Source organism: Brassica oleracea, chromosome C9 (genome assembly GCF_000695525.1).
Source record: "Brassica oleracea var. oleracea cultivar TO1000 chromosome C9, BOL, whole genome shotgun sequence".
NCBI classification, from domain to species: Eukaryota; Viridiplantae; Streptophyta; class Magnoliopsida; order Brassicales; family Brassicaceae; genus Brassica; species Brassica oleracea.
The window spans coordinates 2,820,350-2,831,686 of record NC_027756.1 but is presented as its reverse complement, the minus strand read 5'-3'; the positions used below and the strand labels follow the sequence as shown (position 1 = coordinate 2,831,686).

The 11,337-nt window shown below is 33.0% G+C and overlaps 3 protein-coding genes across 3 annotated transcripts; 2 read left to right on the top strand and 1 right to left on the bottom strand.

The window, feature by feature from the left end:
* The first annotated feature begins 869 nt into the window (after positions 1–869).
* LOC106316867 lies at positions 870–1,595 on the top strand. Its single transcript, XM_013754736.1, has one exon. The coding sequence runs from the start codon at positions 907–909 to the stop codon at positions 1,513–1,515; it is 609 nt and encodes a 202-aa protein (XP_013610190.1). The 5' UTR covers positions 870–906; the 3' UTR covers positions 1,516–1,595.
* Positions 1,596–3,374: 1,779 nt separating this feature from the next.
* On the top strand, positions 3,375–4,877 carry LOC106315871 (ER membrane protein complex subunit 6). The gene is made up of 5 exons (XM_013753700.1): positions 3,375–3,506; positions 3,862–3,966; positions 4,060–4,255; positions 4,363–4,382; positions 4,637–4,877. Exons 2-5 carry the CDS (start codon positions 3,869–3,871, stop codon positions 4,665–4,667), a joined length of 345 nt encoding a protein of 114 aa, XP_013609154.1. The 5' UTR covers positions 3,375–3,506; positions 3,862–3,868; the 3' UTR covers positions 4,668–4,877.
* A 4,158-nt stretch (positions 4,878–9,035) lies between these two features.
* On the bottom strand, positions 9,036–11,329 carry LOC106316057 (probable WRKY transcription factor 48). The gene is made up of 3 exons (XM_013753921.1): positions 10,612–11,329; positions 10,366–10,509; positions 9,036–9,763 (listed from the first exon to the last, which is right to left on the bottom strand). Exons 1-3 carry the CDS (start codon positions 11,196–11,198, stop codon positions 9,292–9,294), a joined length of 1,203 nt encoding a protein of 400 aa, XP_013609375.1. The 5' UTR covers positions 11,199–11,329; the 3' UTR covers positions 9,036–9,291.
* Between the last annotated feature and the right edge of the window lie 8 nt (positions 11,330–11,337).

Genomic DNA, 11,337 nt, shown 5'->3' with positions numbered 1-11,337 from the left:
ATATATATATTTATTTATTTTATTATTAAATGATATTTTTTACTCATATGGTTTTAAAATCTTGTGTATCTTCTTATAATAAAAATGTTAAACCATTGATCATTAATTTTTAACATAATAATTTTAATAGTTTTAGTCATTTATTGTCGTTTTTAAAAATTCAAAATATAACATATACGAAAAAATCTAAATTTTACTTTTATAGCTAATTTGATTGTTTAATTTATTTTAATAATATAAAATTAAACAAAAAATGATGGAGGAGATATAAATTGTTATCAAATCTTCATTATTAAAATCATTAGTTGTCATATATATATTAGTCATTTATGGTAATTCCGTAGGTTTGATTTAAGGAAAGAAAATAACATATCATATCATTATATCATATAGTTTGACCAACTTATGTATCTAACAACATATAAAAATCAAATGTGGACCTACTTATTTTTCAATTGAATGTAATTGACTACCTAATTGAGTGCCACCTATGCATTGGGGTCTATTTTAATTAATACAAAATTGAGGTTACATCTTTTCAAATGTTCCTCAATTAATATATAGGGGATTGCCATGTGTTGCTTTATATATAATCTAATATTTTATAAATAATCAAAGGTGAGAAACACAAATGAAAAACCTCATGAATGATCCGTATTGCAAGGAAAAGTCAACGTTTATAATGGTTATCCATAGTACATTCGCCCATGATCCAGATCCATATTGTAAGGAAAAGTCAACGTTTATAACTTAAGATAGCAAGTTCGAAATGCGCAAGTGGACTAGTATTGAATTCCATCATTTCCCTAACCTCTTTCTATAAAAGGAACTTAAAAATGAAAACAATATCACACACACACACACACACAAAAGAAGCAAGAAAGTGAGAAATAAACAAACACAAATATGACAACATCACGATTGATCATGATCACTTTCTTGGTCGTTTTAACAACAACATCATCTGGTGTTATTGGAGAAGGGAACGATGTAGTTTATTCAGCAGACGCAGGGCCAGTCTTGCCCAACGTTACCTATTACATCAGCTTCATGTCGTCCGACTACAACATGTGGGTTTGCCGAATGAATGCGAGATCAACAGATCCCAGAACATGCCCACACCAACCGGTAATGTTCACTAGACCAACCATAACACCAACGCCTGTTATGTTTATATTACCATCGTCAACACCAGACAGTACTGTCATACGTGAATCAACTAAACTTAGCATCAAGTTCGCAAATCCAAGCCAATGCGGTGAATCAGGGGTTTGGAGAGTAGCAAATGGTGAAGTAGTCCTTAACGGAGTTGAGTCAAGGGAAGATAGTTTGTTCTCAATCCACATGACTGACTCATATTACAAGTTTACTATCGGTGAGAGTGTCTATCCAGACGTTTATGCAACGAGTATCAGTTTATCTAACGATAGATATGGTAAAGATAGGTTGATAGCGAAGCAGCCTTCTGGAGAGATGGAGGTTCTTTTCTACCAAAATTATCCACCTGAATATTAAGTCACATATTTTGTTTTTACCTGGGGCTTTATTATGTAATATGTTTTCATTTCAAAATTAAATAAAACTTTTTGTAAACATATGATGAATACCCATGTAATGTTTTCATTTAAAAACAAAATAAAAACATGTTAAAACATGGTCTAGCTAGTTTTTCTTATCACCAGCATGAATACGTGATAAATGAAGTACCGCATAATTTCAAATTAGCACGATTTAACCCATCAAACGTTTACACCAGGAAATTAATGAGAATATACACTTTTTCTCGTCGCAGAACTGAATGACTAAACCATTCGTCCTCAGCACTAACCAAAGAACAGCTCTCTCTCTCTCTCTCTCTCTCTCTCTCTCTCTCTCTCTGCTGTCTATTGTCTCTGTTGCAGTCTCTTCGAGTAGCTCAACCACGGGCCAGTTTTAAATTGTGTCGTAGCAAAGTAGCTTATGGTTCTGTAATCACTAATCAGATGGACAAAAGACAAGTCAGCTAAAAGACAAGGATATATTACTCAATGGATTCCAATTTTATGTTTAGTGAAGGTAAATAGGTAATTAGAAAATCTATTCATCTATATTATTAAAATAAAAGTACAAAAATAAATTACCCCTTAGTTTTCCAACTTATTTACAATTATATGCCACTGAAGTAATAAATTTATCTACATTATAGTATTCTTGTCTTTTACAGTTTAATTAATGCATTTTCCTAAATTGAACTACAATAAATTAAGTAAAATTTAGTTAAAGAATATTTCCTATAATCTAGCTAGAAAATAAATTATAATTAATCAATTTTAAAAATGTATATTATTATGGGTTGTTTATTTATTTTTGGTATATTAACTATGTCAAAAAGACACCATAAAATATTATAAAGATACATAATATGAAACACAAAAATGTAAATAATATATTGAATTATTTGATTTAATAAATCAAATATAGCCATTGATAACAATTTGTTTTATAGTTTTTAACAAGATAAATTGAACAAAACAATTATTATAAAATTAATTAAGCTATATAAAAAGGAGTAATATGATCAAGACATATTTATAGTTGTTAATTATTTTATATCTATCATTTTCCTATCAAATTTTTTTAGAAACGTCATAATTTCATAAAATTGTAAAACAATAAACTTTAAAAATTTGGATTAAAAGGTGACAAATTATGAAACTATAACAATTTAAATCAAATTGGATTATATATCGGTCATCCATCAGTTCAATCGGTTAGTCTCAGGTTTTAGTGATTTTTAAATATGATTATTTTAAAAAACCTATATCGAATTGTCGGATCACCTGATTAACCGATTAGACCGTGGGTGGGTTCGTATCGAATTCAAAATCATTGATTTAAATGCAAAAATATAATAAATACACAAAATTCTTCCAAATTAACAAAATATTTGTTCAGTTATAAGTGAATTTTTTCGTCATAAAATAATCTCCGCTTACAAAGCGCGGATCAAAATCTAGTATTCATTAATTTTACAGTCTATTTATAATAGTTTTGTGATTTTTTTTTTATTTCTCATCTGGCAAAGCATGTTTTAGTGCTATCGTTAATTTGTATATATTTTTTTGCATTCTATTTTTTTTTTAATTAAAAGCAAAAACATGTACTGATAATGTTCTACAAATTAAAATGTCTCTAACTTTTTCACAACAAATTTTATATCAATTAGAATTTAGAACAAATTAAAAAAATATAAACAACTTATTAGATCAAAGTTTGCAATTCTATTCAGTTTTTTTTATTCTCTTACTAATTATCTGTAAATCCGACTATGTTAGACAAAGTATTTATTTATAAGAATCTTTTTTAACAAATAAGTTATATTTTCTCTGTTAAGAGGCTTTGAATGGGCTTTTAGAAGATAGCTCTCGTCTTGTTCTTCTTCCTCGCCCTCTCTCAGATTCGCTCATACTCTCTCCTCCAAAGAAAGCAAGCTACTTTGATCCATCTTCCTGATCTCGTTTCTAACTGTAAGTTTTGTTATCCCCTTCTTCAATCTTTGTATAGATCTCAGAATAGATCAGAATAGAGTTAAGAAGAGATCGGTTGACCACAGTTGCATCGACGATGAGATCGATAAACTAGATCTGTTTGTTGTAAGAATCTTACATAGATTATTATGTGGGTTTTGTTCGTAAAGTCTTTAGATTTGCTGGGATGTTATGGAACCGTTACATCGATTAGAAAGTCCTAATCTTTCAGCTCAGTTCAATACAAATTAGGTTTTCGTGTTATGGATTTGTCAGAAAAACAAGTAAAGCTCTTTCCTTTCTACAGACATTAGGTGTAATTTGAAGTTTTTGTTGTCTGCTTTGTGTTGCTTAGCTCTCAAATGGGTTCATCTGAGAAGAGGTCAAAGGATGTCATGAGTGACATACCAACCTTCAGTGGAGAGAATCTGCAGAAGAATTTGAAAGTTATACAGAACAGGTCTCTGATTCTCATTACCGCAACTCTCTCTAGTTTTTTTCAAAAAGATGATGATCATTCTTGATTTGACTATGCTGTGTGTCTTGTGTGCAGCCGGACGTTTCTGTCTATCATAGCTGGAGTCCTTGCAGGGATAATTGGATTCACAGGGTTGACTGGTTTTGTGTTTTACTTTGTGGTGATGTTGATTACATCTGTTGGACTCATGGCTAAGGCAGGATTCTCTGCAGACTTGTACTTTGATTCATGGAACCGTGTCCTTTTTGACGGTTTTCTTGGTGGACTCATGGTATGCCATCATTTTCTTTTCTGACATATTCTCAGTTATACGTGCTTTCTATCAACATGTCAAGCTCATACTAATGACTGTCTTGCTTTTATCTTCTTTTTTTGCAGTCGTTTGTGCTGTTCTGGACGTATCCTTTTAATCGCAATCTCTGGTGGTGTTTTTATGAAAATGTGAAAACGTTGATCCTGGTTTGATTAGCTTTATGAATGGTATAGTGTAGGTGAAAGATGACAAGCTTCTTAAAAGCTTGGGATTAGTCTCTAGGTGGCCTTTATGGTTTAGTAAGCTTTCGCTTTGTTTGGAGAAAATGATAAGGCTTAATATGCACATTTTGAAAACAGCTCTCTGTTCTCTCAGTATGTTTCCTTAATGATGGAGTAGATTTGCTTATGACTTGGTGCACATATTCTGAAGGATCTTCAGCTGGAAATGAAGATGGTGAAACAACACACATGAGTTTGGTACCCTGCAGAAGATTGGACAATGTTTCTCTGCCTCTCTTTTTGAACAAACAGATTATGAGTCTATTACTTTGCCTTTGTTTCAGTTATACTTGACATCACATTCATTGTGAAACCTTTGGATTGACTAGTTAAAGTATTTTAATCACCCTTTCTTCAAATTCAAAGTTCTTGAATTTTTTTTTTATCGAAAGTTGCATATCTGCCTGCTACAAATACAAAAGCATGTTTCTCGATGGCTAAGTAGACAAAATAGGCGGCTAAATAACACTTCATCATAAAAGTTCCATATCCATAAGAAGATAGAGAGAGTCATTCTTCTTCACTTTTTAAGGCACATCCGCACATTTATCAAATCAAAAATCAAAAACTATTACACAGCTTTCAGCTTTGTTGGAAATCAAATTAAATTCCAAGTTATGATTTTCTTAACAAGTTCCCTTAGACCAACCGCAACGGTCGGTTTATTGAGTCCTTAGCTCGCGGTTTTAGGAAAAATAGAATTAAAAAAATTTAATTAAGTACGGTTTATTAAGGACCGTAACTTAATTAGAAGGCTGGAAGGATTGAATCCTTACCGACGTGTCATCCCTTCCCCGGTTCGATGTCGGGATGAATTTGGTTCAGGAAAAAAAAAATTAAACGCGAAGGAGATTAAAAAAAAAAAAGCTCCGGGCGATCGAAGAGGCGACAGACGACTTGGTGATATCGAAGGTAAATCGAAGCCTCCTATCGTTCGTTTATGGATTTGTTTTGGTCGGATGTTGTTCTCCTCGAGATTTAGGGTTTCTTTTCAGTTTTAAATCGATTTGGGGATATTTCGATTGAAGTTAGGGTTTCGAATGATTTGGGGATGACGATTCGAATTGATTAGGCTTTGAATACGATTTTGTTTTCCTTCGATTGATTTAGTATTGATGTTTAATTTCCATCTTATTCTCTCAGGTTACGGAATCATGGGCCAAGATTATAGCTATAGCCAACCGTCGTCTTCAGAAGTGAGTTTAACTTGGCTTCTTCAAGAAGAAGCAGATGTGTATGCCGATGAAGCTCAGAGTAGGTTGAACCTTCAAGTCCCTGTTCAGTACGTTCCTCAACCTGATGTCGAAGAAGGAATCCCGAAGACATGTTACTGTGGTGGTGACCCTGTAGTCGCAACATCTTACACACCGAGAGATCCAGGGAGAAGGTATTTCACATGTCAGAGCGAAGACGCCGACGACTGCCATATTATTATTTTATTCCTAAGGACTTCTGATTGGATAACACTATTGGACGTAAGATTAAGACAATAATCTTTAACTATTCAAAAGTTAAAAAATAATATTTTTTAACTCCTAAGGACTCCTAATACAAGTACACCAATGCATATGCTCTAAGTCTTCTTGAGTTTACTATTACAATCAAATTGGTAGGCAGCAGTTAAAAATAAATAAATTTAAAGCTAAAAAAAAAATTAGTAACTCTTATCTTTCAGATTGATAACTTTGAAAATATTTTCAGAGTGTGCAACTGCATACCTTTTTGTTTTAAATTAGTGAAAGCCATGTTTAGCTCTTTTCTGTTATATTCTTATCGTTTTATACAAGGTGAAACTGGGATATACTCTCATGGAATAAAATCACTGAATGAATATTCATTAGTATTTATTTCTTTTATATTATTATATTGTTAGTAATATTCATTAGTTATATGACAAAGTATTTTATTTCATATTATTTTATATCATTGAATGAAATATAATATTTAATTTAAATAATCATTTGAGGTTGAAAAGTGGTGAAATAATAAAATATTAATTTCATTTCTATCAAATTTTATTAGTAATTATCTTTTCATCCCAACTATTCTTTTTACTAATTACCAGTTACAGCCTAAACACTATGTAAACTTTAGTTGAGCAAAAATAGTAGTTTATATGTTTGCAGGGAGAATATTATGTTTCACATTTCATGGTGGACGCTGGAGAGCTGAAAATGTATATTGGAATTGTTACAGATAGAGCTTGGCAAAAGAACCAGGATCCGAAGAACCGAACCGAACCCGATTCGAAAAAGTAGTACCAAACTCGAACCGAAATTGATTAAATATCAGAACAGGTTCAAAATTTTGGTATCTAAAGAACCGAAACCGAACCCGACTCCATCAAATATATTATTATTTTATTCCTAAGGACTTCTGATTGGATAACACTATTGGACGTAAGATTAAGACAATAATCCTTAACTATTCAAAAGTAAAAAAATAATACTTTTTAACTTCCAATGCATATGCTCTTAGGAAGCAAAGGAACGCAACTATTTAATAATTCCAAAATCATTTAGTTAAATTCTCACTAGGACGAAGTTTTAATAATCTCAAATAAAATTGTTTTGCTTGTTCATTAGATTAATTCTCCATTTCTGACTTCTTTTCATGACGATAATTTGGGCTTGGTCCATACCAATACATATGATTCTTGGGGCTATTTTGAAAAGTTTTTTTTTATGAAATTTCAAATTTATTGAACTATCAAAATGTTATTTACGTATCAACACTGTATGAACTGAAGCGCTATGCTAAATGAAGTCTACTGCTATGGGTTAACTTCAAACCATCTTCTCATTAATCCCTCTAACTTATGATTATATCTATATTTGAGTGAGCTGATTCTGTTCTTCATCGCCTTGTAGATAAGCTTCCTCATGTTATCTGTAGAAACTCGTGGCTGTTGATGCCTTCTAGCGTTCCTCTCTCTCCAAATATGATAAACCGTAATCTGGAACAATAGTCTGGCCAGACATGAGTCCAAACTTTTCACTCCAAGTCTCTGCAACCTTTGTATCGTCCAGTGCCAGTCCGGATTGATCCTTGCACCTACAAGCTGCCGAGCCAAACTCTCCCAGATCGTATACGAATAGGGGCACGCGAAGAAGAGATGATCTCTCGTTTCATCTCTCTCCACATTTTGAAAAGTTTTTATAGGTCGATAAATCAAAAATACGAGGCTCGGGTTCGAACATTAAGTCTGGCTCAACTTGTTCAACTTATTTTACTGTCAACATTTAAGATCGAACACAACCGGCAGCAATAATAGACTAATGTGTATGTATGTACAAGTATATGTGTCATGTTGCAGCTTGACGTATTAAAGAAACGTATTGATTAGTATTAACTCTCCATAATATACAAAGCATGCTTTGTTTTTATACTTAGTTGGTGATGGAGTAGAGTTGATGAGTAGCCTGTTAGAACTCCTCCTGTTTCTATTTTTTAGTGTTTAAACGACAGTACATTATGGACATTACTAACTCTATGCATTTTGCATTTACTTTTATAGTATTTAATATCGGCCATACATCACTTGCGTAGCTATCGCCTTCCGGAAAAAGACCTAAAGCACATATGCACGCATATATAGCTATATGCACGCATATATAGCTATATGCACGCATATATAGCTTCATGCAGAAACTTGATGATATATATATTTGTACATATAGGTGTGTGGGTTTAGGTTTGCGGTTTGTTAATTAATGTCAAAGGATGACTTACACAAAACGGGTATAAGAAATATAAAGACATTAATATAATTATATATAAACAATTCAGTTTCTTATTTTGTATGTAAATACTTTTTAGAAGAAAACTTATGCTAGATACAAATACTACTTGCATTTGGTTAAGGGAAAGGAGAACTAAATGAATAATGTTGATTATGTTAAAATATGGTCCATAGGGCCATATCTCCAGCAAATGGTGGGTCAAGCACGCATGTACACAAAAATGGTGTGCTTATCAATCCTAGTAGTCTTTTTGAATATTATTTGTGATCATGGAAGACTAACATAAAAGTCGCCGCGAAGAAAACTATAAAAGAGACTTTGAGTTTTAAGGCCAAAAGACCTCTCTTGAGTCTTATATAGAGATGAATATGAATTTACATTTATCTGTATACCAAAAGCTAATATGTAGCGTTCATGTGACCAAAGCTATTTATGGTGTAAGCTATTTCTCGTAATTGTTGAAACTGTAGTGCATATTCGTTGGGGATAAATTGTGTGTGTGTGTGTGAATAAGTAAGGGGATAGTATAATCGTTATGAAACTTGAAAATTGAGCATATATATGAACATTCAATTATTATGAAACTTAAAAATTGATAGAACAATTAACTGTAAACTTGAATAAAAATGAAAGCCGGAATAGTTGATAGCATGATTACAAATTGAATGGTATGAAAGGTCTATATAATTTAACCGAACTCCAAAGGCATACTCATACTCCTAGATACATAACCATAGAAAATGTATTTATTTTATTTTTAGATTTACACCCTCCTCTCTCCATATATATATAGTCTTCAAAGAAATTGTACATTTTTGTTAAAACTCAAAAAAAAAAAATATATATACACTTTATCACATATGCTACAAACGTCTGTTCCTAGTTAGCATAGGTTATTCGATACTAGATATTGATGACGAAAGCCAGCCAGCAATATCGGTGTAATTATCTATACCGGCCAAAAATTCCCCAAAAACATATCAACCGATTCCGGCCAAAAAAAACAATTGCCCCGGCAAAAAAACGTTGTTCATATTCTATCCTTTTCATTGGTTCTGGTGTCAATAGTATTCGACATGATCTGCGAAGGAAGAATATCTTGAAGTAATCCATGATCTCTAATGGCCGAAGTAGTTGAAGTAGAAGCTAGTGACACATCATAACTAAATACAGGGAATGATGATGATCCTGGATTTGCGAAAGTGCCATCTGAGGAGCTTTGATTGATCATGCTTAGAGAGTTGTTGTACATGCTACTGTAGGGTTGATGATGCTGCGTCAGCAAGTAGCGTGGCTGAGGGATAGAGAATGATGATGATGACGCCGTGGTTGCACCATGGTTGAGGATTGGTGACGTAAACATTGCTATGTGTCCACGTGTCATGGGGAAAGGGTGAGTGTGTTGACCTTCGTAGGTTGTCATGACGATGTAAGGATCATCAGACGATCTCTCCACTCGCTTCTTCACTCCACAACCCACTGTGGTGCAACGGTAATAGCTTCTACACATTAAAAGACTTGATATTAAATAATTATATATATATAAATTAAACGTGTTTACTATAAAATTTGGGGGAAAATGAAATTTGGACGATATGAGGAACAAACAATTAATCTCGAGATCTAAGATGAAGTTTGGAACAAGTAACACAAATCAAGGGGAGAAAAGAACACAGAAACCTCATGTAGTGGAATAAAAGAAATTTTTTTTTTTTTTTTTGGTAACTTAAGTAAAGATATTCTTGGAAAAGAAAATTAAAACATTTTGGACCTTACACACGCGTATTAGGTATATATAAGTCGTCTTTATATATTATCATAGTGAAAATTCATATAATATGAATTTAGAGTCATGTGATATGCATATAGACACATAGACCCGGCATGTATAGAGCACATTGAATCTAGGGCTCATACAACATCTGGCAGATGCTATATGAAACAAAAAACGAAATTCATGTAGAAATTGTAGATGATTCTTATCAATAGGAAAACTGGATCTTGTAAAGTATATTACTTATGTATATCAAGTATATGTAAACATAGATGCATGAACATATACGGATCTAGCTAGGGCACATGTATACAGAGTAATATATATTACCTGGGATAAGGACTGTTTTTTACAGCTTTCTGGCCGTACTTTCTCCACCTATAACCATCGTCAAGATTATCAATATCGCTCCTCGTCAGAAACGCAAACCTGGCCTCTCTTGCCTTCTTTTGGTTCTTCGTCTTTGCCTTCAACCTAGTTCAAAACATAATGTTCACACAAAAATTTAACAAAATCCAAACCCGATCCAAACATAAATAATCAGTTAATAAAATGGAAAGTTAATTGTTTACTTACTGGGGCTTAGTATCCTTTTGCTCTTGTTGATCTCCTTCTTCTGGATCTTTAAGAGTAACCTCCTTATCAGTATTATCGTTTACAGCTTCCTTGGATGAAGAGGAGACTGAGGTTGAGTTTGGAGATGTCGTTGCTGTGTTCACAACTTCTGATGACGTAGCCTTTGTTGTTGAAGGTTGAGACAAGGGTAAATCCGTATTAAAGAGGTTGGTATTGTTGTTTTCGAGAGGAAAGGCATCGAATGAAAAAGAAGAAGAGTTAGAGGATGAAGCAAATTGATGGTGGTCTTGTGAGAGCAAGTCAAGAAAAGGATTGGGTTCTTCTAAATAAGAATAAGGAAAAGGTGATGAAAGTGGAGCATCGAAGATGCTTGAGAGATTGATGTTGTTAGCTAGCTCCAACTGATGATGATGATGATCTGATGACGTATCTAGATTCGCCATGTGTGATGATGGTGCTCCTTGTAAGATTTGTTGCTGTTGTTCTTCTTGGTGCTGGATCTTAGTCTCTGTGTTCTTGGAACTGTTGAGCAGCTCCTTTTGTTGTTGTTGTTGATGATGCTGATCCTCTTCTATCTTTTTCTCCATGCAATAGAAAAGATGGAATCTCTAAGAGGATACTTTATAGAGTTATCATCATCATTGTCATCTTCAAATGAGAGAATTTCCCTTTAGGTTTTTAGGTGATTTGATGATATGTTTTTCATTTTGTAATGTGATTTGAGAT